Here is a 25,824-nt window from a genome sequence, read left to right as displayed (position 1 = left end):
GAGGAAAACCAGAGAATCGAGAAATGGATGCTGAAGGAACGCGGTGAGGCCAGGCGAGGGCTGGCGAGATTGCCAAGGAGAGGACGGGCGAGGAAAATGGAGCGCCCAACAGAGGACGGGGCACGGGGGAGGGCTGGCTTCCCTGGGACTGAGGAATGAATTTCTGCGCCCGGACTTGGACCCCCTGGGTCAGGACCCTGCCCTCCACTCACATTCAGGGGCAGCACCTCTTCCGGCCTCTGTCCCTGTCTGGTCTTCCCCACACCCAGTTCTTGGGGGTTGAGGGGTTGGAGCCCCAGCCACGTCATCAGCTCCCTAGGACCCCCGCATGAGATGCGCACCTCCGAGCCTCCGTGTGTGCGCCTGTAATGGGGATGCTGGGACTGCGGCCCTGGCAACTGTTGTGAGGACGGAGGTGCTGGCTGCCCTGGTGCTCGCTGTGCCTCTTTAAATGGGGATGTCTGGACCTCCGGCGCAGAGGACCAGGGCAGGTCCACTTGACCTCAGCCACTAGGACTTCCCAAGGCCATGTGAGTCTCCCACGGCCCACTGAAGCTGGTCCTTCATACCCCATTTTGCAGATAGGAAAGCTGAGGCTCAGGGAGCCTCCAAAGCTTACCCCTGTCCTGGGAGTTGGCAGGGGGCGTCCACAGCACCAGGGGACACACACCAGGAAGTCTCCTGGGGAAGGAGGGCCAGCCCAGGGGCAGACTCTTTTCTGTGCTGTGATATCTCCCCTGCACCCCAGGGATGATGAGTCTGGGAGGGGCTGGTCACCCATGAAAGCTTCGGGGAGGGGCTGGTGGCCAGGCCGGGCACCCCAGAGCTCCACAGGCAGACATGGCATGGCGGCGTCAGGCAGAGAGCTTGGTGGCTGGGTGCTATGGTAGGAAGATCCCAGTGCTGTGAGAGTGAGACAGGTGGTTGAATGCCAGGCTGGCTTGGCCGTTCTCTGTGGGTGCCGGCTGTGGCTCCCGCCCAGGTGGGCACCACGTCTGAATAATGTATGAAGCCTCTGGTTGCATGGAGGATGGAAGTGCTTTGGGCAGCATCTGTGGGCAGAGCCTTCAGGGATGTGAGGTACATCTGGGCACAACCAGCTGGCAAGGAAAGAGGATGGCAGAGCCTCAAGCCGATGCCAGGGACTGGTCGCGTGTCCCGGAACGTGCCAAAAACCTGCCTCGTGAGCATGGCGAGAGCTCTGCCAGGGCAGTACCAGCTGGCCCAGGAGCCGCAGCGCTCCCGAGGGCCATCCAGCAAAGGCGGGAGGCGTAACCGGGCTGTCAGTGGGACCTGTGGGTGTCAGGGCTCCTTGTTCCCCTCCTGTGGGAAGCAGGCGCCGAGCGAGGCTGCATGTAGATGCCTGTGAGGGTGAGCTGTGGCGCAGGACACTGATTGCCGGGTGCAGATGAGGGCCCCAGAAAGGTCCCCCAGGTCGCCTCACTCGTGGCACAGGCCCGGCAGCATTGTGGTCAGTGACACGGAGGAGGACAGAAAGCCATGTGCACAGCACGCAGAGCAGGAGGAGGGGGGAAGAAAGAGCAGGCACGGGGCAAGTGGAGCTGCAGCCATGCCTGGATGCAGCAGGCAGGGCCACCCACGAACAGGGCGGGGCCCTAACCTCCGACCCAGGCCGGTTGCAGCAGATGGGGCAGAGATGTGAAACAGCTGCAGAGCGGGACGAGGGTGCTGCCGGCACAAGGCTGACCACGGAGCACATCAAAAGAGGTAGGGCACCCAGCGCAAGGGAGGTGATGGGCTGGTCAGCGGGACATCAAGCCGGTTCTGGACCCTGCTCTGAGGACAGTCCCTGATCCAGCCTCTGAGGACTAATGGGAAGCCAGGGGTAGAGGGGCTGGGGAAACAAGGCTCCATTGTCCAGTCTCAGCAGGGGGTCAGGGCTTGGGGCTCTGTGGAGGCCACACCATGAGGTTTCCAGGGTCATAGATACCCTGAGGTCAACACTGTCTGCCGGTGCATGGGCACCCCTCCTGTTGGGTGTCTGGGTAGAGTTGGGGTCTGTCTGGCTGGCGTAGACACCTTTGGGACTGGGTGTGTGTGGCGGGCAGGCCTGGGCTGCAGTCACCCTGGTCCACACTGGTAGAGTTGGGGTCTGTCCAGCTGGCGAGGGCACCTTTGGGACTGGGTGTGTGTGGCGGGCAGGCCTGGGCTACAGAGTCACCGTGGCTGGCACTGGTAGAGTTGGGGTCTGTCCGGCTGGCGTGGGCACCTTTGGGACTGGGTGTGTGTGGCGGGCAGGCCTGGGCTGCAGTCACCCGGTCACTGTTGGGGATTGGGGTCTGTCGGCTGGTGATAGGCACCTTTGGACTGGGTGTGTGTGTGTGGCGGGCAGGCCTGGACTGCAGTCACCCGGCCTGCACTGGGTAGGAGTGGGGTCTGTCCCAGCAGGCGAGGGCACCTTTGGGACTGGAGTGTGTGTGGTGAGCCTGGGCTACAGAGTCACCATTGGCTGCTTTGGTGGGGTTGCGGTCTGTCCAGCAGTGAGGGCTTTGCTGGGACTGCTGATTGTGTGTGGAGGCAGGCCTGGGCCACAAGAATCACCCGTGGCTGGCACTGTGAGACCAGGGTCTATCCCACAGTATGGCGTGGGCACCTTTGGGACTGGGTGTGTGTGTGGGCAGGCTGGGCTGATCTGGTCCACTGGTAGAAGTTAAGAGTCTGTCCGGCTGGCATAGGCTGCTGCAGGACTGGGTGTGCGGCGGGCAGGCCTGGGCTTCCTAGAGTCACCGTGGCTGGCACTGAGTAGAGTTGGGGTCTGTCCGGCTGGCGTGGGCACCTGGGACTGGAGTGTGTGTGTGGCGAGGAGGCCCGTGGGCTGCAGTCACCCAGTGCACACTGGTAGGTTAGAGGTCTGTCCGGCTGGCGTGGGGCACCTTTGGGACCCGGGTGTGTGTGGCGAGGGCAGGCCTGGACTGCAGTCACCCAGTCCACCTGATAGAGATTGGGGTCTGTCGGCTGGCGTCGGCACCTTCCGGACTGGGTGTGTGTGGCAGGCAGGCTGGACCAGTCACCCGGCCTGCACTGGTAGAATTGGGGTCTGTCCAGCGGGGGCACCTTTGGGACTGGATGTGGCCCATGGTAGGGGCGAGGCCTGCAGGCCTGAGTGGTGGCTTGGTAGAGTTGGGGTCACCAGCTCCAGCGAAGTGAGGGCACCTTTGGGACTGGGTGTGTGTGGCAGGCAGGCCTGGGCCACAAGAGTCACCGTGGCTGGCACTGGTAGAGTTGGGGTCTGTCCGGCTGGCGTGGGCACCTTTCGGACTGGGTGTGTGGCGGGCAGGCCTGGACTGTAGTCACCCGGTCCACACACTGTGATAAGTTAGGTCTCCGGCTGGCGTGAGCACCTTTTGGGACTAGGTGTGTGCGGTACAGACTGGGCTACAGAGTCACCGTGGCTGGCACTAGTAGAGTTGCTGGGTCAGATCCACATTGGCGTCAGGCACCTTTGGGACTCTGGTGGAGGTGTGGCGGAGCAGGCCTGGGCTGCAAATCACCCGACCCCACACTCCTCCTCCCTGGTCATGGCATCCTGGGTGAGGGCGTGGGAAGACTCGGGGGAGCTCACTGTAGCCCCTGGGTGGGCCATGAAGCTCAGGGGACTTCAGCATGGGAGGAGAAGCCCGAACCATGCAGCCTCTGGGGTCTGTAACAGAGGTCAGTGAGGGGTCGGGGACAGAGGGAAGCAGGTTTGGATTGGGTGGGTGGGAGCTGGGGAACAGACCTCCTGTGGTGCCTCCTGGGAGGGTGGGGGCGGGAGGTGGAGGTGAGGGGGTGGGGGCAGGGAGGTGGAGGCGGGAGAGGTGGGGAGGCAGGGGAGGGTGGAGGCAGGAGGTGGAGGCTGGCTGAGGAGGGTGAGAGGGAGGTGGGGGAGGCAGGGGAGGTGGGAGGCAGGAGGGTGGGTCGCGAAAATCAATAAAATCAATCAATTCAAAAAATCATCAACAAAATCAATCAACAAATCCATCAGAAATCAAAATCAACTCAAAAAAATCAGCTTCATCGACTCAAAATCAATCAATCGGCAAAAATTCAAAAATCGAGGCGGGAGGGGTGAGGAGAGGCGGGGGGGGGAGGTGGAGGCAGGGGGAGGTGGAGGCAGGGAGAGGTGGAGGCAGGGGGAGGTGGAGGCAGGGAGGTGGAGGCAGGGGGAGGTGGAGGCAGGGGGCAGAGACACAGACAAGCCTCAGGTCATCAGGAGTTGGGGACTGGCATCTGAGATTCAGGGAGGATGGGGAGAGGGGAGGGCTGTGAGGGTGGGGAGCGGCTCTGTCTCCCCTTGGCTGTGCCTCCCTGGGGAGTCCTAGACAAACGCACAGCCACTGCACCCCTTCCTCCCTGCCAGGACCCTGCCCACTGTGGCGACCCCCAGGCTCAGAGCAGGCACAGGAGCCCCTCCTTTGAGAGACTTCCTGCCAGCTCCCCTCTGTGGTTCCTGATCCACATCGTGGGTCAGCGCTGGTTTCTTGGCAACTGCTAAGATCTGTAAGGGCAGGGAAGAGAGAGCTAACTCCTCCGTCTTTGGGTCCCTAGCACCTGACAAAATAAACTGCTGGCTAGGGAAAGATGGAGGGAGGGAGGGAGGGAGCTAGGAAGGAGGGGAGGAAAGGCGGGAAGGATAGAGGGAGGAGGGAAGAGGGAGGAGGGAGGATGGAGAAGGGAGGAAGGGAAGGAGGGAAGGACAAGGAGAAGAATGGAGGGAGGAGGGAGGAGGAAGGAACTGGACCGAGGCTATGGCTATAGAAGAATCGAATCGTGCCCTGGGCCATCCCAGGCAGGCTGAGAAGAAAAAGCCGGAACCAAGCCTGGGCTAGCTGGGTGGTTGTGGGGCAGGAAGTAGCCATCAGGATGGCAGCCGGAAGAGCAGGGAGCCCCGCAGAGGAGGGAGGCTGGGGACGGTAGGGGCAGTGTCGGGGTGAGGTCTGGTCTCCCCATGCCTCTTCCTAGGGATGAGACCTCAGGCTCCACTCCCCAGCTGTGAAATGGGTGAGAACTGAGGGTGGCTGAGGCTCGGGGTTGTTCAGGGCGGGGTGGGGCTCTGAACCCAGCAGGCCGGGCACCCAGGCCAGGGCTCCAGGGGAGGCCAGGTGGGGCGAAGGCCAAGAAGGGGCCGGGGCTGGGCAGGAAGGGCGTCTGGTGACCAGAGCCCTTTGCCTGAGCCAGCGTGGGAGGGAGGTGGGCTGGATGAGTCAGGGAGGCGCCAGGAGGGGCCTTGTCAGAGGCGACCCCCTCTGTCAGCCCCCAGGCCACTGAGCCCTGGGTACCGAGAGCCGGCAGGGGAGGCTGCAGACAGAGGAGTGGAGGCTCCTTGGTTTTGGGGGCTCTGAGTAGAAGCACCTAGGGGGTCCCTCAAGAGGCCCCCAAATGCTGCCCCATGGTGAGAAACCAAGAGAGGCCCTGCAAGAACCCCCAGGTTACAAAGCGCTGCCACTGTGAGAAGCCAACCCTGCCGGCTGGGGCTGGGCTTTCTGCCTCACCAAGCCTTTTCCCACCCAGAGGGCCCAGAGAGGGGCAGCTGTCCCCCCCCGGGGGCACAGCGCCTCCTCCCCGTGTGATGGGGTGGGGCCCACAGTCTCCTTTCTCGCGACCTCCCCGGGCTGACCCTGGGTTCCAGCTTGGCCATGAGGGCTTCGGTATGTAAAGCCCATGGGAGGCAGAGCCTCCCGCCCCCACCAGTTTCCGGCTCTCTGTGTCGCCCCCAACACTGGGCTGGTGCCATGGAGGGAGGCTCCGCCTCCCCCGCATCAACACGCCAGGGAGCTCCGTCTTCCCAGGGTTGTGAGGGAAGCCAGCTCTGCAGGCCGATGTCCAAGTCCAGGCGTCGCCTCCTCCAGGGAGCCTTCCAGACCCGATCTGTGCGGCAGCGGCCCAGAAGGACCTAGGCGTGGGGATCCTAGCAGGAGGCAGAGGACCCGCACATGCAGAGAGGGTCCGAGTGCTTCCTCCTGAGTGGGGGTCACCCATCTGGCTCCAGCCGCACAGAGCTACTCCCTCTAAGCTCTCCGGCTCTCTGCCTTCCTGCATTAGCTCTTGCCCACACCTGGCCGGCAAACCCCAGCTCATCTTTCAGACCCAAGTTCAAGGCCTCCTCCTGCTCCAGGCGGCTCATCACCTGGCCTCCCCAGGCAGAGAGGTGAGGGTTCTGATCGCTGGGGCGTCTCCCTCGCCCCCTGGCCCAGGACTACAAGGAAAGGGGTTGACTCCCTCCCTCCCCTCCACGCCCAGCAGGGTGCAGACACAACTGGGAAGGTGCTGGAGGCCCAGGGGTCAGGCTGAGCCAGCGCCAGGTACTGGGGGGCAGGTTCCCATCTCTACACCCCAGCCCCAGGCGGATGGTGTGTGCCCCTCCCGCTGCCCCACCTGTCACCCACGTGCTGGCCCCGGGCTGTCTCTGCTCCTGGCTCCCCTCCCAGCTTCGTCCCCAGCTGCCTCTCCAGGGAGGGGTGACAGCTGGCCCGTGCTACACCCTCGGGCCCCTCCCTGGACTGCCCCCTCCCTGGGGCGGGACCCCTGCGTGTGGTACAACCAAGGGGCCTGCTGATGGGGGCTCATGTGAGCGGTGCCCCAGAGCTGTGGGTGTGGGTGCTGCCAGCTGCCACTGCCTTTGCCCTGGCTTCCCAGATAGACCCAGACCCACACTCCGAAGCTGTGTTGTGAATGCTGTGGTGGGTGCCTGGTGGGGTCAGGGTTGCTGTCCCACGACCCTCTGGAAGCCTCAGCCATGAAGGGCCCCTGTGGGCACCTTTTCCCGGCACACTGTGCTGTGTTTCCCACTCTTGGGCTCTGCAGTGACTTGAGGGGGCAAGTCTATGACCACAGGGGAGGCTGGGCTCACGAGGGGACCAGAGACCTCAGCGCTGTGCAGGGAGCCCTGAGCCACCCTGGTTGGAGGCCCAGCCCTACTCTGCAGGCCTCCTGCCAGCTCCCTGTGGTGTCCAGGGGACCTGTGGTCCGGCCCGGAGGAGGAGTTCCCCCTCCTCTCGACATCCTGCCTGCAGCCCCTGCTCTTCACCAGAACCTCCTCACTCCCCAGGACCCCAGAGAGGACCCTCTCCAGCCGACCACTGGGCTCAGAACAGCCGGGTGAGGCGGCCACAGGAGCTGCCTGCAGGGGGCAGAGTCGGGACGGGGACCGAGCCGGACACTCATTCTGGAAGTGTCTGCAGGGGGACGTTGGAGGTGGGCAGCTGGGAGTGCCGAGCTGCGGACGAACATTGTCAGGCCCTCGGTGGGGACTGGGAGGTAGAAGTGGGGGGGGGTCTGTGGAGGAAGGAGAAGAAGGGCCAGCGTCCCGAGTCGGGGGGTGGTGGGCAGTGGATGAGGACGCAGGAACAGACCTGAGCTTGGGGAGTCCCACTCAGAACAAGGCATCCATCAGGGTTCTGTGCATTCTGGTGTCCCTGGCTGGCAGCCAAGCCCCGAAGTGGAGCCTGGGACTGTGAGGCTGTGGGGGTGTGCCGGGGTGGGAGGTGGATGGAGCGCCCCCCTCCACTGCCTGGCCCCTTGGGCTGAACCTTGGGCTTCGGAGCCAGAACAGACACAGGAAATCGCCTAATTGCATTTGCGCAGGAACACCAAATCCCTCGCAGCTGCACGGGGCTGAGCCAGGGCCACGGGCGGGGTCGGCCATTTGAGAGTCCTGACAGCTCTGCTGTGCATGCCAAGGGGCCTGGGCCGTTGGCCGGGGGGCGCCTTTCCCAGGCCAGAGGCCCCCACCCCACCCCAGGAGAGCTGCCCCCCTTTCAGTTCCCAGAACAGAGCCCAGCTGTGGAATAGTGAGGGGGTGAGGTCATGGGGAGGGGGCCCGCATGACTCACATCCTGGGGTAGGGGAAAGGGAGGAGACGGGGAAGGGGCCCAGAGGCCTCCACGTCCTCAGTCTGCTGGGTCAGAGGCCAGGGGCTGGCGGGGCTTCTCCCCAGCCTTGGGTTTTAGGGGAGACACCAGGAGATGCTTACTCTGCACCCCCACTCTGTCCTCCAGGCCCCTAGCCAGGGAGAGCTCAGTCGGGGTGATCTTTGAGGGGCCCCAGTTCGGCAGGGATGATGTTCCCAGAGTACACACCTGGGCCTCGTGCCAGGACCGCACTGCCGTTGTCAGGGCAATGGCAAGGCAAACAGTCAATGTTTGCCTCACTAAACAGCCTCACTAAAGTGAGGCTGCGGCACCCGGAAGGGATCCCTGGAGGGGGACGTGGTCGCCTTGTTCCCAAGCCTGTTTGCACACACACGTGAATGTCAAGGGTTCCCGTGTGTGAGCACGAGTGTACTTGTATGTGCCTATGGGGTGCGGGCGTGTGTGCCTGTGTGGCTGGAGTGTGGGCTCGTGGAGAACGTGTGTGAGTCGGGTGTGCACCTGCGTTTGCCCCGGGCCTGGGGAGCCCGCGCACGGCTGTGCTCCATGTGTAGGGCATGAGCTGTGAGCAGAGCCAGGGCCTTTGTGGGGCCGTTGGGGCCCGGACTCATTGCCCATAGGGGTGCACCCAAGGAAACGTGTGCGCACGAGTATCTGGGGTCTCTGCACCAGTGTGGGCTTTTAAGCTCTCCTCTCCCCTACGGCTTGGTGGAGGGGGTCTGTGGAGCTGGAATGAGGGCCCTGGACCCATCGGAAGCCCAGGTCCAAGGAGGAGCTGGGGCTCCATCTCATGCCCCAGGCCCAGGGGCACACACCCCAGCTGAGCCCTTGCTCACATGGAGGGGCTGGGATATGGGAACACGGAGAGCAACATGGCCAGGCTTCCCCTCCATGGAACCCCTCCACCTCCTCAACACTCTGCCCCAGTTCTGCACCACCCTCCGTTTGGAGGGGCTGGGGCGTGAGTGAGCATGAGGGCCCCTGCGCCCCAGGCTCTGCCTCCCCAGGTGGAACGAGGCCCAGCAGCCCCCAGCCATGCGGAGGCCGGCAGAAGCGGGAAGCTGGGCCTCATCTGCCCGGATGATGGGAGCCAGGTGTGGGGAATTAAGTGGCTTCCTCGGGGGCCGGGAGTTGAAGGCATTTCTGAGGAGCAGGACAGGCAGGCGGATTCGGGGGCGTAGGGGGCGGGGTGCACAGGCGGCTGGGTTTGCGTGGCTGGAGTCCCCTGTGGCTTCGGTGGGGGGAGTGGGCCTTGAACTCGGGCCTGTGGAAGGGCCTGGCTTTTGTCTGAGAGGCTTAGGGGAGACCTAGGAGAGATTAGATCATGTGCTGGCAGGGCTGTCTGGCCAGGGGACTGGGGCCTGGTGGGGATCAGGCTGCAGGGTCAGGCAGCGGACACTGGCCGGGAAGAACTGAGACCCCAGCGGCAAGACCCCAGCCCTGCTCCCCGTTCTGGCCTGGGCGCCCTCCCTGGGTCTGGGATAATAAGCCCTGTAGGAGTGTAGAGACCCTGGACCCCCGACTCAGGCTCTAGGAGGGCGATGGGAGGCAGGGCCACGACAGCTGAGGCCGAGGTGTCTGCAGGACCCGGACTGTCTGAGAGGTGCCGGGCCGGGGCTCTGATAACTGGGTCCAGGCCAGCCTGTGTCTACCTCTGTCCCCCAGTGGGGCATGTGGGACCCCGAGAAGCCATGGTTTCAGTCTCTGAGAGCAGAAGCACTCCCTTACCTCAGTTTCACCATTTTTGAAATGGCTCAAATGACCGGGCGAGGTGGCCCATCCCTGTAATCCCAACACTTTGGGAGGCCGAGGTGGGCGGATCACCAGAGGTCGGGAGTTCGGGACCAGCCTAACCAACATGGAGAAACCCGGTCTCTACTAAAAAATACAAAATTAGCCGGGTGTGGTGGTGCACGCCTGTAATCCCAGCTGCTCAGGAGGCTGAGGCAGGAGAATCGCTTGAACCCGGGACGCGGAGGTTGCTGTGAGCCGAGATCGCACCACTGTACTCCAGCCTGGGCAACAAGAGCGAAACACTGAAACAAACAAACAAAAGAAACAGCTCAGAGAGACTCCGCAGAGGGCTCTGAAATAAGGATGGGGTGGGGTTGGGTGAGCCGACCCTGTAAGGTGCCCCCAACTATGGGGTTAGGCCCAGGCAGGAGCCCACCGGTCTGCTGGGCTTCTGTGAGCAGGGCTGGTGGTGGGACAGGAGGTGTCCTGCCTGGACATGTGCGGGGCCTCCTTTCCTCAGCCTTGGACCTCATGTGGGGCCCCCTTTCCCCAATACACCCTGCCTTTGGGGTGCAGGAGGGAGCACCAGCAGGTAGGGTGGAGATGCCGCCTGGCGGCGCACTGTGGCCAGTCTCCCTGGACTCCAGTATCTTCTTCCTGGGCCCTCCAGGGTCACCTGGGTCTAGGTCCTGGCTCTACCTAGGGAGGGAGGTGGGCTGGGAGAGGGGGACAGAGGATCTTTTGTCATGTCCTTGAGTTTCTTCAGGCTTGAATGGGCCTTGGAGTCCCACCTTCATCCCCACAGGGCACAGGGGTGCCCAGATCCTCACAAGGCCCCGGGACCCTCGCCTGGGTCAGAGGGCACCTCATGACCACGTGGGCAGCCTCTATTTAAAGATGGACAAGGTGAGGCCTGAGGGCCAGCCTGGGACTGCCCTCGTGGACCAGGGCTGCCCACACTGTGTGGCCCAGCAAGGCCCTGCATAGACAGGAGGAGTGGGTGCAAAACCGCGCCGGTCTCGGCTGTGGCGTGACTGTCCCTCTGTGTCCCCCACCAGGCCCACTGCTCAGTGGAGCGTGGAAGACGAGGAGGAGGCCACCCACGACCCATGCCGGCAGGAGAGAGACCGGCAGCTTCAGGCCCAGGATGTGGACGGAGGCAGCCATGTCCCTGAGCGGCCGGAGCACGAGATGCTGTGAGCAACCCCCACCGCATGCCCGGCCTCTGACCCCTGTCTGTGCACCCTGGGGCCTGAGCTGAGGGGGAGGTCAAGGGCCTGGGCTTGGGGGTCCCAGTGCAGCACGGGAACAAGGAAGAGCCCCCAGAAGCAAGCACGGGAGGGGGCGAGTACTCCTGGGGTGAGGGGCGCTGCAGCCCTGGGTGAGGGTCTGCTAATGCCTGGCTGCCTCCTGGACGTTGACCCAGGCTCTGTGCTCGTGAGCTGGGCCTTGCTTGTACTGCCTCTGACCCCAGCCACGCAGCCAGCCCCTGGGCCCCCAACCAGACTCCCCCGCCAATGACTCACAGAGCCACGTCCAACTTGGCGGCCAGGCTGGCTTGCTTCCTCCTTGGGCCCAGGAGGCCTCCGCGGCTGGGCTGGGCTGTTTTTCCAATAATGCTCCCCTTCCTCCTGGCCTCTTTTGTTCCATTTTCTCCGAGTCAGCAGCCTTGGGCAGAGTGGGGTTCAGCGGTCACCACGGTCAGGCCCTCGGCCACCCCCGCCAAGAGCCCTAGCTCTCCAGGAGCTCACCCTGCCACATAGGCGCTTAGGAGGAGCCTGGGGATCAGGGCAGCCCTTGGGGAGCCCCAGGATGATGGGGGAGGCATAGCCCTGCCCTAGGGAGCCCCAGACTGATGGGGGGGGGCCCAGCCCTGCCCTAGGGAGTCCCAGAGTGATGGGGGAGGCCCAGCCCTGCCCTCAGGGAGCCCTACACTGATGAAAGAGGCGCAGCCTTACCCTCAGGGAACCCCAAACTGATGGGAGAGGCATAGTCCTGCCCTCAGGTAGCCCCAGACTGATGGAGGAGGCACAACCCTGCCAAGCCTCAAGGAGTCCTGAACTGATGGAGGAAGCACAGTTGTCAGGCTGCCCCAGACTGATGGGGGAGGCACAGCCCTGCCCTCAGGGATTCTCTAACCACAGGAGACACAGCCCAGAGCCAGCTCTGTGGCAGACAGGGTCTCCCACACTTGGAGCCCAGGGCCTGAGCAGGTGCCATGAGGTGAGTGTGGGCCCCGAGCAGAGGAGGCAGCAGCCGCCCAGTCCTAAGCTCCCCCCTGCTACCCTCAGCCTCAGCCTGAAGCCCTCGGAGGCCCCTGAACTGGATGAGGACGAGGGCTTTGGCGACTGGTCCCAGAGGCCAGAGCAGCGGCAGGAGCATGAGGGGGTCCAGGGCGCCTCGGACAGCAGAGAACCCCCCCGGTGCAGGAGTCCTGAGGGGGAGCAAGAGGACAAGTGAGTGAGGGCCCCGAGGGTGGGCAGTGGGCAGAGCGGGGCTCCTGCCAGGCCTCGTGGGTGGGCGCTGGGCAGAGCAGGGCACAGCAGGCTCCCTTCAGGCCCTCAGCCTGCGCCTGAGCAGCCACCCCATCCTCCCCTTTCCAAGCCGCCCCTGAAATGCCCCCATGGCCAGGAAAGGGGGAGAAAGGAGGGGAGGGAGGAAGAGGGCGAGACAGCATGGTGGCCGGCAAAGGGCCGCGAGGAAACCTCATTCTGGGGCTCTCCAGGGCCCCTGGGCCCCATCCAGGCAGCTGCGGGGCCAGGCCGAGTGCTGCCACATCAGCACACAGCTGCGGCCGCTTCCGTAATGGAGGCTGAGAGCCGCCGCCGCCCCTTCCTCCCTCGGGGCTGGCTGATCTCCATTCCCACGGAGGGGAGCAGGTATTTCCAGATGTGCATGCCGGAGAGTGGGGTGGGAGGACACACTTTCCAGATGTGTGGATGTGTGTGCCGGCCTCAACCCCAGCGGGCCCAACGGGGGCTGCGTGCAAGCCCCACCTCACTACCCCTGCCCAGCCTGCTCAGGGTCCTTGCTGCTCTCAGATACTTGCGGCCACGATGGGGCCGGCCCCACCCGCTCTGCGGGGCCCGGGCCATCTAGGACCCCAGCCCTGCTCAGGACCCCCTTGCCTTGAGTGGGACCAGAGCCCGTGGCTGGGCTGACAGTTCTCCCTGGTCGGGGTCCTTCCTGCCCCCTCTGAAGTCCTAAACCAGCCTGGAGCTCTCGGGACCAGTGTTGCTGAGCGACGCTGCCTTGTCCTCCTATAACCAGGGCACCGGTCGTGGTCTGGCACAGTGCTCGCCGCCCCCTCCCCAGGCCTCAGTCTCCCCCACACGCTTGGGAGTCAGCGGCCCTGCATTTCTGAGCCGGGGCAGCACCCTTCTCCCTGGCCTCGGGCCTAGGCGGGCCAGGCTGCTCCTAACAGCAGGGGGCGCTTTGACTCTTCCGTGAAACCCAGCTCGAGAAGCCGCCCTACCCCCTGCACCTGCCAGGCTGCTCAGACTGGCTGCTGAACGGGCCCTCTGTGTGGCTGCTGCTGGCTCAGACCCCTGCCCACCTTGGGCGGGTGGGTCTGGGTCTTGGCTGGCACGCACACCCAGGGGCCTGAAATCATGGAAAATTCGAGAATTTCCCATCTTCTCCTCCAGGTTCAGTCCTGCTCAAATGCAGAGCCGCTGGAAGCTGCCAGCTGGCTGGCCTCCCCTCCCCCGCAGCCGGCAGCCCCTTGGCCCTGCTACTCAGTGGCCTGGCCCCTGCCCCTGCCTAGCCCTCCAAATGACCCAGCCTCCAGTCCCCCACACACCCCAGGGCCCCCACAGGGAGCCGAGCAGGAGTGGTGGTCCCGGCAGCCTGGCCCCCCCGGGCACCTCACCAGACCAACTGGGTGGGCGGGCAGCTGCCAAGCTGAGGCCCAGCCAGGGAGCTGGGGTTGAACCCAGCCTCAGTGCCTGGGGGCCCCTCCGTCTGTAGAGCCCCGCCTGGCGGGGACTGGGCAGTTCCCCAAGGGCCTCAGGCCCTGACACAGGGACCCAAGCAGAATGTGCCGGCTCTGAGGCCGCTGGACCTTCTTTCCCAATGGGCTTGGGTCTCAGATCCCTTGGCACTCAATTAGCCTGACTACCTGCATTTTACAGATGGGGAAACTGAGGCTTGGAAAAAGGAAGGGGTCAACCAAGCAATCCAATGGCCCTAGAATGGCTTTGCCTCCCTTTCTACCCACAGGCCCGGCCTGCATGCCGGTGAAAAGGAGGACGGTGATGAAGTCCACCTGGAGGAGTTGAGTCTGAGCAAGGAGGAGCCAGACCCAGAGGACACTGTCCAGGACAACCTGGGGGCTGCAGGGGCTGAGGAGGAGCAGGAGGAGGTGATGGCTCCACCTCAGAGGGTCTGACTGCACCCCCACCCCAGGGATGAGCCTGCCTTTGCTGTCTGCACCACTCTGTGGGCCCTGTGGGTCTAGCCCAAAGTGGGTCAGCACCCCACACCCCTAGACCTTGCAGCCCCTTCTGGGCCCACATTCTCAGAGAGGATGAGGCTCGGTGACCCTCTTGCAAGATCCGGAGACATTTCCCCAGATTCCCTAGTCCCTCCCCACCAGCTCTAGAACGGGAGCATGTCAAGGCCACAGAGAACCTGGGGCTCAGGGAGGAACAGCATTTGTTCCCACAAGTGCTGGGCAGGGCAGGAGGGATACCAGCAGAGGGTCACCTGGGATGTCTGTTTTGTCTTGTTTCTTTTCTAGCACCAGAAATGTCAGCAGCCCAGGACACCCAGCCCCTTGATCTTGGAGGGGACCATTGAACACAGCTCACCTCCCCTGAGCCCCACCACCAAAGTAGGTCAAGCTGCAAAGCCTGCCATCTTCTCCCCTCTCCTGGACTCATACCCAAAAGACCAGTCCCACATGCCAGCCACAGGAAGACCAGGCCCAGGCCCGGCTTTTGTCTGCTATCCCCCGCATTTCCTGATGCTCAGCAAAGCCCCGTGATATAAGGGTTGGGGGTTGGATTAGTGGATGGAGTAGTTGTGGGGATGGAGGGTGGGCTTTACCTCAGCTGCTGCAGGCCTGTGTCTCTCTCCACCCTCTGCAGCTCATCGACAGGACCGAGTCCCTAAACCGCTCCATAGAGAAGAGGTCTGTCTGTCTATCTGCTTTCTGGGCTCAGATCTTAGGTTTCCCCAAGAGGGGATTGAAGGGAGTCACAGGGTGGAGATCTGGAGACCGAGGGGCGCTCTGAGGGAGGCTTGGGCAGGTTGGGAGAAGCCTTGTGGGAGACATGGGGCCTGGCACATCTTCTACCCTCCAGTAACAGTGTGAAGAAGTCCCAACCAGACTTGCCCATCTCCAAGATTGACCAGCGGCTGGAACAATACACCCAGGCCATCGAGGTATGATCTGGCTCCCGTCTGCTGCCAGGTCCCTCCTCCATCCTGGCACCATTCCTTCATTCAACCAATGCCCTTCCATCCAATCAATGCCCCCTTATTCAACCAACACCCTATCCAACCAATGCTTCTCCATCCAGTCAGTGCCCCTCTACCCAATCAGTGCCCCTCCATCTAATCAATGTCCCTCCATGTAACCAATGCCCCTCTGTTCAATCAATGCTATTCCATCCAACCAAAAATCTCCCATCCTATCAACGCTCCTGCATCCAGTTAATGTTCCTTTATACAACCAATATGCCTGCAACCAATACTCCTCCAATTATTCAGTGTTTCTCCATTCAATCAATGCCCCCATCAGAACAATACTGCACCATCCAATCAATGCCCTTTCATCCTATCAGTGCTCTTCTCTCCAGCCAATACTCCTCCAGTCAATCAACCAGTACTCCTTAATCCAATCAATGACCCTCCATCCAATCAAGATTCCTGCATCCATCCAATACTACTACACCCAATCAATGCCCCTCCATCTAATCAATGCCCCTCCCATCCAATCAATTCTTCTCCATCCATCAATGCTTCTCCATCTGACCAATACCCTCCATCCAATCAATACTTGTCTATCCAATTAATGGCTCACCATGTAACCGATGCCAATCCCACATGCCAGCCCCTCCATTCAATCAGTATCTCTCCATCCAGTCATTGCTCCTTCATTCAACCAATACTCCTCCATCCAATCAATGTCCCTTCATCCAACCAATATTCCTTCATCCAACCAATATTCCTTCATCCACCAACTCCTTTCAATACAACTAATACACCTTCATCCAATCAGTACCCCTATTCGTTCAGTGCTCCTCCATTCAATCAATTCCCCTCCATCCAACCAATGTTCCTCCAGCCAACCAAAACAACTTCATCCAATCAATGCCCCTGCATCCAATAATGCCTTGCATCCAATCAGTGGCCTTCTAGCCTATCAATTTCCCTCTAACCAACCAAAATAGTTTCACCCAATCAATGCCTCTGCTTCCAATCAATGCCCTTCTATTCAACCAATACTTCTTTATTTAATCAGGACATCCCCATCTAACCAGTATCCTTCCATCGAACCAATACTCCTCTCCTAAATCAGTGCTCCTTCATCCACCCAGGGCCCCTCCATCCACCCAGTACTCACTTATCCAACAAACGCTCCTTTATCTTGCCAGTATTCCTCCATCCAGTCAGTGCTCTTCTGTGCAACGAATGCCCCTCCATCCACACATTACTCCTTCACCCAATCAATGCCCTTCTATTCAACCGGTACTTCCGATTTCAACTAATTCCCCTTCAACCAACCAATACTCCTCCATCCAACCAGTACTCCTCCATGCAATCAATGTTCCTCTACCCAACCAACATCCTTCTATCAAACCAATATTCCTCCATCCAATTAATCCCTCTCCATCCAACAAGTACCCCTCCATCCTATCAATGCTCCTGTATCCTACCAATATTCCTCCATCCAACCAGTACTTCCCCATCCAATCAATACTCCTTCATTCATTCAGTGCTCCTCCATCCAGTCAATACCTTTCCATTCTACCGGTGCCCCTCCATCCAACCGATACTCCTTCATCTAATCAATGTCGTTGCATGCGATCAATGCCCCTTCATTGAACCAATATGGCTCTGTCCCACCAATACTACTCCATTCAATCAATGCCCCTCCATCTAACAAATACTCCCTCATATAATCAGTACCCCTCCATCCAATCAATATTCCTTCATCTATCAACACCTTTTTGTACAACCAATACTCCTCCATCTAATCAATGCTCCTCCATCCAACCAATACTCTGCAATTTAACCACTGTGCTTCCATCCATTCAATGTCCCTCCATCCATTCCGTGGTCCCCCAGCCCTACCCCATGAGCAGCATGGAGGCAGACCCACATCTGTCCTGTGCGCCATCATCTCCCTGATGCTCTTCAGGACCGGGAGGTGCCTCACAATTGCATTGAATGTAGGAAGGCACATGTTTTCAGTGATTCCCCACTCTAGGGCTGCACTGGGAAAGCACACCCAGGGAAAATACGAACACAAAGCAAGGGGTTGCCCAGTGTGACCCTCTGATGTGACCACGGTGGCTGTTCACTAAGGTAATCCTGATGCTTTGCCTCCTCTGCAGACCGCTGGCCGGACCCCCAAGCTAGCCCGCCAGGCCTCCATAGAGCTGCCCAGCATGGCTGTGGCCAGTACCAAGAGTCGGTGGGAGACGGGTGAGGTACAGGCTCAGTCTGCCACCAAGACTCCGTCCTGCAAGGTAAGGTCCCCTCCAGGGGCAAGGCTAGGCTGCAGAGCCAGCACCTGGGAGTTTAGCAGCAGGCCAGTTTTCTTTGTTAAGGCAAGCGTGGGACTGTCCAGCATGAATGTGGGTAGACAGAACACTGAGGCACTGCAGTAGGGTTGGGTTCACCCTTGCTGGTGTAGAAGGCTGTGTTGTTTGAGTGGAGGTGGATGGCACCTTTATCCCTTTCCCTGCCACTTCCACTGGGATCACACAGAAAAAGGGTAGGTAGGCAGGTCCCAGGCCCCCTGACCAGGTAAGGCAAGGCAGGAGAGAAGGGCCCAGGGCTTCTACTCCCCGAGATGCAGGGGTCTGCACTTGTGACATATCCTTCTGCTGCCCCCAGGATATTGTGGCTGGAGACATGAGCAAGAAAAGCCTCTGGGAGCAGAAGGCAGGCTCCAAGACCTCATCAACAATTAAGGTAGAGCCTTAATGTGGTTGGTGCAGGAAGGGTGGGTGCAGCGGGAGAGGGCAAAGAGGGACTGTCCTCTGTGCATCTGTGAGGGCTTCCCAGAGGCAGAGGCATCATCTTTCTGCTGCTCTCACCTTCACTCTTGGTCTCCTTCCCCAACAGAGCACCCCATCTGGGAAGAGGTATAAGTTTGTGGCCACCGGGCATGGGAAGTATGAGAAGGTGCTTGTGGAAGGGGGCCCGGCGCCCTAGGCCTCCTGTCTCGGTGAGTCCCCGGCAACCCGTAGAGTGGGACGAGGTGCACACACGTGCACTGTGCTGGGAACTTGGCAGCCTGGAGGGGGCCTGGAGCCCTGTTGCATGCTGCAAGGGTGGACCCCGAGTTGGCCAGAACCCAGACCATCTCAGTCTCCCAGCCCTGCACAGATGCTGCCTCCCTCATCTGACACCAGATTCAAACTCTCTGTTCACTTCACTGGAGACAGCCCGGCTCAGCCACTGCTCCACTAGGGAAGCTCAAGGCTCCCATCTGGGACTCCCCAAAAGCCCCAGCAGGGCTCATGAGGGAAGTGAGGGGCAGCCTGGCCACCACAGGGCTAGCATTGAAGAAAGCAGGTGGCATGGAGCCCAGGTTCCCTGACCATCTGTATGCTGGGGGTCCATAGAGGGGCAGGAACTTAGGTCCTACTCCCTGTCCCAGCCGAGTGTCATTCAGAGGTCCTGATGCCCTCCCCATCCCATGCTGCAGACAGAGCAGTGCCACTCCTGCCATGGTTAGACACACATTTATTAGTGACCTGGACCCCAGGCTCCATTTCCAGCACCCATCACACCCCAGGGTGGGGCAACTGTCCTCCTACCATCTTCCCTGCCAAACCCTGACTCTCAAGCAGCTGTGGCAGAGGCTTTTTCTGGTACCTCTGTGTCCCTCTCCTGTGGTTGGTGACCCCTGCCAGAGCCTGGCTGACTGCCAACTGGGCGCCTTCACTCTCCCTGCTGGGGTCACAGCCCCTTCTCGGTCCCGCTTGGCCAGGCTGTTCCCACAGGGTTGGGACTGAGGGCTCCCTCCTCATCCAGCGGTCAAAGCCTGGGCGTGGCCAATGCTGAGACCCTCGCTGTCCCACCAGTGAATCCCTCGAGTTCTGCCCCTCAGGCTGTCAGCCCCGGTAGGGGACGCAGAGGGGAGCAATGAGAGGGGTCACGCTGGGCCCTCCTCTACCCCCTGATGAGCCCCTCCCTGCCTGCCCCTGAGCACTTGTATTGGTGCCAAGTCTCACGCTGGCTGAGGCTCCCCCGCACCCTAGTCCCAGGGTCTGGCTCTGCCATCAGGAAGAGCACGCAGCAAAACTGCTGACTGCTCCTGAGGCCAATGGCCAAGCCAGCCTGACCGCACCCATGCCTCAGCAAGCAGAGATCTGCCCCCAAACCTTTGACAGCAAAAGGGAGGAACAACGCGAGGCCCAGGCCCCTGAGCAGCCTGGCCTAGGTCAATAGGTGCGGTCCTCCGCCATTTTCCCTAAAGTTTTCATCCCAAGGCCCCCATCCCACATCCCAACGCAGACCCCTTCTCTGTTCCCCTCACACCACTGCAGCCCAGGGGCTCCAGCTCGTCCTCTCTGCCCTTTCCACCTGACCACCTTCCTGACACCCAGACTTCCCTCAGCACCCCGTGTGCCCTTCCCAGGCTGCCCTGCACCCCATGCCCCTTGGGCCCTGGTGCATCTTCATGCAGTAACTATGGGCCCCCAGCTAGAACCTCAGCCCCCTCTTCTGTCCACCTCATGGTTCTGGGCCCTGGGGGCCGTTCCGGCCACTTCACTGGAGCCTCCAGCCAGTCGCTGTGCGGTTGAAGTTCTTGGGCTGAGGGTTCAGCTCCAGGATGGAGCAGACTGTGGGAGGGGGCCGGGTGGCCTCCTGCAGCTTCCGGGCGTTGAAACGAGGCCGGTACAGGAAGGGCAGGCGGGTGAGGCCGGCTGGGGTGCGCTCCCCACCGCTGGGCCCCGTCAGGCGCCCTCGGGCCTCCACCACCGACATGCGGTACAGCACAGCATCCCACATCCTGGAGGCCCGGGAGGCGGGGACCCGGGGAACGGCAGGGGTGGGCGCCTCCTGCTCTGTGGGGGCGGGCACCTCCGGCTCCAGGCTCTGCCGCGGCCCTGGGCACGGAGGCTCCGGGGCCTCCTCCAGCAGCTGCTTCTTGAGCCGCGTCCAGCCACTGAGCCGGGGCTTGGGTGCAACTTTGGGGACAGGGCATGGGTGAGGGCCTGATGGTGGGGTAGGGGATGAGGCCCAGGCGGGGCTGGACACTCGCTCGGCCTCAGCGGCAGGGCCAGCCATGGGGGGCTCCTCCAGTTGCTCTCCACCAGGGCCCACAGGGGTCAGGTTGTGCAGTGAGGACTCCAGCGAGTGGCAGGTCGGGGCTATGGGCACCACGACCCTGGCACTAGCTTCTCTGGGCACCGAGGCATGGAAGCTGGGTGGCGGCCGTGGTACAGGGGGCTCCTCAGGCCGGGGACTGGCAGCCTGGGCTGTGGTGGGCAGTGGGCGGATGTGAGCCACTGGGACCAGGGGCTGGGCCCTGGGGAGACGTGGGGTGGCATCTCTGTCCTGGCTGTTGGATCCCCCTTCTGGGGCTGTCCTGGGGGGCTCAGGGGTCCCGTCGTGTGGGGATGGTGCCAGCTGGATGTGCACCTGGGTGATGTGGGTGCCCCCAGCCACAGGGGCTGAGACAGGGACGAAGCCACTGGGGGGCCGGGCAGGTTCTGGGGCCGGGGCTACAACCTGGGGCCCCGTGGCCTTGTGAGCAGCTAGAATCCTGCGCTGGGCGAGGCCGACAGACAACGTGAACTTCTGCAGGGGTGACGCCATGTGGTAGATGACGGGGGTGTGTGGGGAGCGGGGTAGGGCAGCCACTGTGCGGGGAGCCTCAGTGGGGCGTGGGGCTTCAGGAAGGCGTGGGGCTTCGGCGGGGTGCGGGCCCTCAGCAGCGTGTGGGGCTGTGACCTCCTGGTCGTGGCTGGCCTCACTCACGGGGGACAGGGAGGTGCGGAAGGCCCCGGGTGGGGCGAGGTGCGCGCCCCCCATCATTTTCTTCCGGGCTGCCTTCCTCAGGAGCTTCTGCAGACGCAGGTTGTCCTTTCCTGGCTTGGGCAGCACGGGCGGTGGGGGTCCAGGGGTTCCCTGGAGGCTCGGACCACCCACCTCGGGTGCCATCGACGCGGCTGAGATGAGCATGGCTGTGTCCTAGGGTGGGAGGGACAGTAGTCAGGCCAGCCCCCCTCCCCCCCGAGGTGGGAGGCCTGTGCCTCCTGTGATCCAGGGAGGACCTGGGGCCAGGGCTGTGGAGGCCTGAGTATTCGGCTTCCTAAGCACCCAGAACCTGCCGGGGCCGTCCTGAGTTCGACTGTGCCTTGGGGACTTTGGGGTGGCCCGACCATCACCCTTGTGTAGAAATGAGGCCACAGAGACCGAGTCCCTCCAGGGATGGGGCTAGAACCTGCCTCCAGGTCTCTGTCCTCCATGCCACCCCAGCACAAAGCAGGCCCCAAGTACACAGCCTGGGTCAGGCCACAGTGCCGTGTGGGCTGGGGTGGGAGACGTGGGTGAGCTCCAAGTGACAGGCATGCCCCTGGCCAGCTGCTGGCCGGGCCCACGGCTGGAAGAGCGGCTGCCCACAGACACGTGAGGGGCGCCCCGTTGTCGCCGGCCCGACCACAGGCGCGTCCGCTGCGAGCCAGCGGTGAGGGGTGGCGGCCAAGAGGCTCGGGAAAGCTGAGGCTGCATCATCAGAGGTAGATCGGCAGGAAGGTGGGAGCAGTTTTCGCTGAGCTATGCTAAATGGGATATTCCCGCAGACCTCCTGTCTGGGGTGGTCCGGCCAAGCCGCCCACCCTGGTTTCTGGGCACCACGTGTTTGCAAGGACATTGACAAATGGCATCTCTGAGCCAGAGGCTGTCTGGTTTGGGGAAGGAGGAGTCCTGGGGGCTGCTACTGGTGGGGGCTGGCTCTGCCAAGGCAAGAACAGAGCTGCTGGAGGGGTGGGGGCGGAAGGAGCCTGCCCAGGACCCACTCTCAGCTGCCGGCCTCCTCTGGATGCCGGGACGGCAGGAACCACGAGAACCCCAGTTCTAGCTCCCGGGGTGGGCAGGCTGCTTTCCCTCCACCTGGAGTCAGGTCTCCAGCCAGAGGTCCTGACCCAGGGCACAAGTGCTCACACTGGGAAGCAGGCCTCTGAGGCAGGACATCTTCTCCCGTGGTGGAGTGGGAGTGTGGGCAAGGCAGGGAGGCCAGCAACGAGCAGGCTCTGTGGGCTTGCAGGAGGCAGGTCTGTGGCCCCTCCCTGGACCCTAGCCTAATGCCCCCTGCACCCCATGCCTATGTTCCAGCTTCCTGGGTCTGCAGGTCCAGACGGGCGACACCCTCCATGTACCCAGGGGAGATCCCAGCCAGACACCTGCACCCCCGCCCTGGCTAAGAAGTTGCTTCCTGTTGCCAGCATGACCTACCCTCGCCTCTTTGACGCCCCCCGCTGCCACCTCCTTTTGCTCCTGGACCCTTTAGCCTCTCTGCCCTTCCTCTCTCTGACCCCAACCACCCCCCGCCAGCTCTGCTTCTCACTACCTGGGGGAGGAAAGAAACTCCTGATCATTGGCCAAAGGGACTTACCCCTGGAGAGGCCAAGTGCCTTCTAGGAAGGTAGGAGGTTGAGGCACAGCCTGTGCAGAGAGGGCGGGTCACCCCCCAGATCCAAGGGGAAACTGCAGGTCAAGGGCTGGTAACGGCCACGCAGGAAGCTTGATGCTGCATCCCCCCCGCACTCTGCTTGCCACCCCCACCCCGCCATTTTATATAATAAAGCTCCCTGTGTATTCTCGTGTGCTGGCTGTCTTGTACTCACTAAGGGGGCAGGGCTGGCCAGGATGGAAAGATTGGGCCAGTGGCCAGCCCATTCCCACACTGCACAGCATTCTGTGGCCTCTGGGTTCAGGCAGTCTGACCTGTCTCATGGCCTTTGCAGTGTAAGCCTCCAGGACGTAAGCTCTCTGGTGGCCTAAGTCAGAGCACACACAATGGGTGGGGTCCAGGCTTCTTTTTCCAGAATGTCCGTGATATCCCTACCCCCACCATGACTAGCCCAATATAAGCTTCTGTGCCCTGACTGTGCACCCACTGAGGGGAATGAGATTCCTCAGACCTCTAACACAAGTTGCAAGTGTTGAAGTTTGGTAAAACGGTCAAATGGGTGGATGGGTGGGTGGATGGATGGATGGGTGGGTAGGTGGATGGATGGGTGGGTGGGTGGATGAATGGATGAATGAATGGGGTGGTGGATTGGTGGAGATGGGGTGGGTGGGGCCGGATGGGTAGGTGGTGGTGGATGCGTGGCACAAGGTGGGCGGTGGAGGATGGGTGGACGAATGGGGGATGGATGGTGGATGGGGATGTATGGATGAGTGAATGGGTAAGCAGGTGGTGGATGGATGGATTGATGGATGAATCAGTGGGTGAATAGGTGAGTGAATGGATGGGTGGGTGGGAGGATGGCTGGCTGACTGGCTGGCTGGCTGGATGGATGGATGGATGGATGGATGGAGTTAGTGAATGGATAGGAGGATGGATGAATGGAAGGATATCTGGTGGTGGAAGTGGAATGGTGGATGGATGGACAAAAGATAGCTCGATGAAATAGACAATGAGAAGAATGAAAGGAAGAGATAAGTAATAGATAAATGCAGTAACTTCGTGATGAATGAGTCGAGAAGAAAGAGATAACAAAGTGTTAAGATAAGATAGATAAAGTGATGAATGTCGAAGAGATTATTGATGAAGATCGTTACCGTCCGGTGACCGATGACAGATCACGTTAAGTCGCGATAATGCGATGTCCGGCAGATAAAATGAATAAATGCGATAATGCGAAGAGATAAGATATCAGTAGAGAAGTAATCGTCGATCGATCGCGTCGATAAGATAAATCAGTAAATGCATCGTAAATCGATCTCGTCGTCGTCGAAGAATCGTCGTAAATCGTAAATCGATAAATGCGATCGTCAGTAAAATCGATCTCGAACTCGAAAGGGATCGATCCGGCGCGTCGGCATCGAAAGCCGATCAATGTCAGTAAATGTCACGATCGATCAATAGAATCTCGATCGATACGATCAGCAGAAAGATCGATCGCGTCAATCGATAGCGTCGAAAAGATCCGTCGAAAAGATCATCGATCATCAGTAAATCGTCGATCGCGCGTCGATCGATCATCGTCGATCGATCGATCGATCGTCGTCGTCGATCATCATCGGCTCCCCTCTCGTCGATCGATCGATCGGCTCGATCGTTTCGTCGAAAAGAATCGATATCGAAAAATCCTCGGCATCGTCAATAAATATCTCAATCACGTCGCGCGAATCATTTCATCGCGTCGATAATGGCGCTTTTTTGTAGTGAAAGTGAGTGAATGCATGGGAATGAATAGATGGGTGGACGAATGCACAACTGTGAAACAGCAGACAGCCTGGGGACATCCTCCCTCCTGTCCCTCCTCTCCCAGGTCCTGCACTGGGGCCTGACTCAGCCCTGCCCTCAGTGTCTGGGAAATCCCTTTGAGGAGCAGGTCCCCCAAACTCTGATGTTCTGGACTTCTCTTTGCCATTCCCTTGGCTCCTCACAGCCACTATTTTCTGAAGGTTTCATGTCAAACCCTGCTTGTCTCATGAATACACACAGTTCAGAAAAGCAAAACCTCGACAGAGCCACCACCCACGCAAGGGAGATGATGTGTCCCCATCCTTTCTCAGATGCCCCAGCCACTGAGAGAGCATCCAGGCCACCCTGCCCAGCTGGGGAACCACCCGGTGACAGCACTCCCTTCCTTTCCCACCCGATCTGGATGGGACGGTGACCAAGGGCAGCCGGCAGAGGCAGGCCCAAAGGCCGCAGCTGGGCACTCAGCACTGGGGTGCAGAGTGGACAGCACCAGGGGCAGGGGGTAGTTGGGGTCAGCAGTGCTGAGGAGGCAGCCACTGCCCCCGCCGGCCCCCGACCAGCCCTGGCCTCTTGTCAGATCCTCCGCACCCCTCAGCTGAGCCTCGAGGACAAGGACCCAGGGCCTGTCCCTCTGAGCTCTGCCCAGCCTCAGCCCTGCTGTGCTTCTGGTGCAGCCTCCCCTCCATGGTTACAGCAACCCCATGCCTCTGCTTCTGGAAGCCTGGAGGTCAGGCCATGCCCAGTGCAGACGTCAGGAGGCTCAAAAGGGCTGCAGCCTATGAGGCCCCTGGCCAGGGATGGCAGACGAAGCCCTTAACCTCTGTCCTATCTGCCAGAGCAGCCACCTGACATCCTGTGACCCTTGCTACAGGCCTCTAGGCCAGCCCCACACAGAAGACGGCCATCATCTCTGCAGAATGAGTCAATTAGTCTGCACAATCAGAAGCACTAGGCATGTGGGGAGGCAGCTACCTCGGGCTAGAGCAGCTCAGTCCCCAAGTGCTGTGTCAGCTGCTCCTGTCCTGGGCCTGGCAGTGTCTGAGCCCACAACTGGGCCGAGTGGCCTCAGGCTGGAACCAGTTTGGGCACTCAGGTCAGCTCAGGGCATGAGGAGAGGCTCAGGACCCTCTTGGTCTCCACAACTCCCAACCATGCGTACTGGGTGCTGGGACATAGATTGAGGGACCCCGGCCACCATCTGGGGGTCACCCAGGCAGAGAGCTGAAGCCAAGACACTCAGGAGGTCATCCTCCCTCCCACAGCCTGCTCCCCACTCCCTGGGCTTGGCTCAGCTTTCACCAGTTTCAGAAACTTCCCCATCCCCCAACAACTGCCCGAGAGCCAAGGCCCCATGGTCCGTCCTCAGACTCCTCCTGCATGGAAATGCGTCCCCAACCCAGGCTGGGCCTCCCTTGTGCCGTGCCCCCACCCAGGTCTATAGTGGCCCCTGCCCTGCCTCCTCTCTCAGACCACCCCGGTCAGGCCAGATGGCAGCAGGGCGCAGGTTACCTGGTGCAGACCCTCGAGGCCGCTGGTGCCTGCTCTGTGCAGTCCCTGCTACGCCTCAGGCCCAGCGCCCTAAGCGGGAGGTCGCCG

The 25,824-nt window shown here is 61.3% G+C and overlaps 2 protein-coding genes across 5 annotated transcripts in view; one reads left to right on the top strand and one right to left on the bottom strand.

Annotated features, from left to right (window-relative positions):
• The window catches only part of LSP1 (lymphocyte specific protein 1), a 39,963-nt gene extending 17,348 nt beyond the window's left edge, over positions 1 to 22,615 (top strand). For 2 of the 4 annotated variants that reach the window (NM_001169066.2, XM_031652779.1), the window contains 10 exon segments: positions 10,661 to 10,798; positions 11,894 to 12,058; positions 13,824 to 13,965; positions 14,344 to 14,436; positions 14,693 to 14,736; positions 14,909 to 14,990; positions 17,168 to 17,302; positions 17,673 to 17,750; positions 17,904 to 18,006; positions 22,128 to 22,615. In NM_001169066.2, coding sequence (NP_001162537.2) covers positions 10,661 to 10,798; positions 11,894 to 12,058; positions 13,824 to 13,965; positions 14,344 to 14,436; positions 14,693 to 14,736; positions 14,909 to 14,990; positions 17,168 to 17,302; positions 17,673 to 17,750; positions 17,904 to 17,993 — 967 coding nt within the window. In that variant the 3' untranslated portion in view covers positions 17,994 to 18,006; positions 22,128 to 22,615. 4 annotated transcript variants of the gene reach the window in all.
• LOC116269790 (proline-rich protein 33-like) lies at positions 18,511 to 25,824 on the bottom strand. The gene is made up of 2 exons (XM_031653827.1): positions 25,738 to 25,824; positions 18,511 to 20,984 (listed from the first exon to the last, which is right to left on the bottom strand). Exon 2 carries the CDS (start codon positions 20,973 to 20,975, stop codon positions 19,557 to 19,559), a length of 1,419 nt encoding a protein of 472 aa, XP_031509687.1. The 5' UTR covers positions 20,976 to 20,984; positions 25,738 to 25,824; the 3' UTR covers positions 18,511 to 19,556.

This window comes from Papio anubis, chromosome 12, assembly GCF_008728515.1.
Source record: "Papio anubis isolate 15944 chromosome 12, Panubis1.0, whole genome shotgun sequence".
NCBI classification, from domain to species: Eukaryota; Metazoa; Chordata; class Mammalia; order Primates; family Cercopithecidae; genus Papio; species Papio anubis.
The sequence above is the reverse complement of the archived record's forward strand: the minus strand, read 5'-3'. Positions and strand labels throughout refer to the sequence as shown.

Excerpts from the sequence above, each read along its gene's own strand:
- LOC116269790 (XM_031653827.1), bottom strand. The coding sequence starts at position 20,975 with ATGCTCATCTCAGCCGCGTCGATGGCACCCGAGGTGGGTGGTCCGAGC.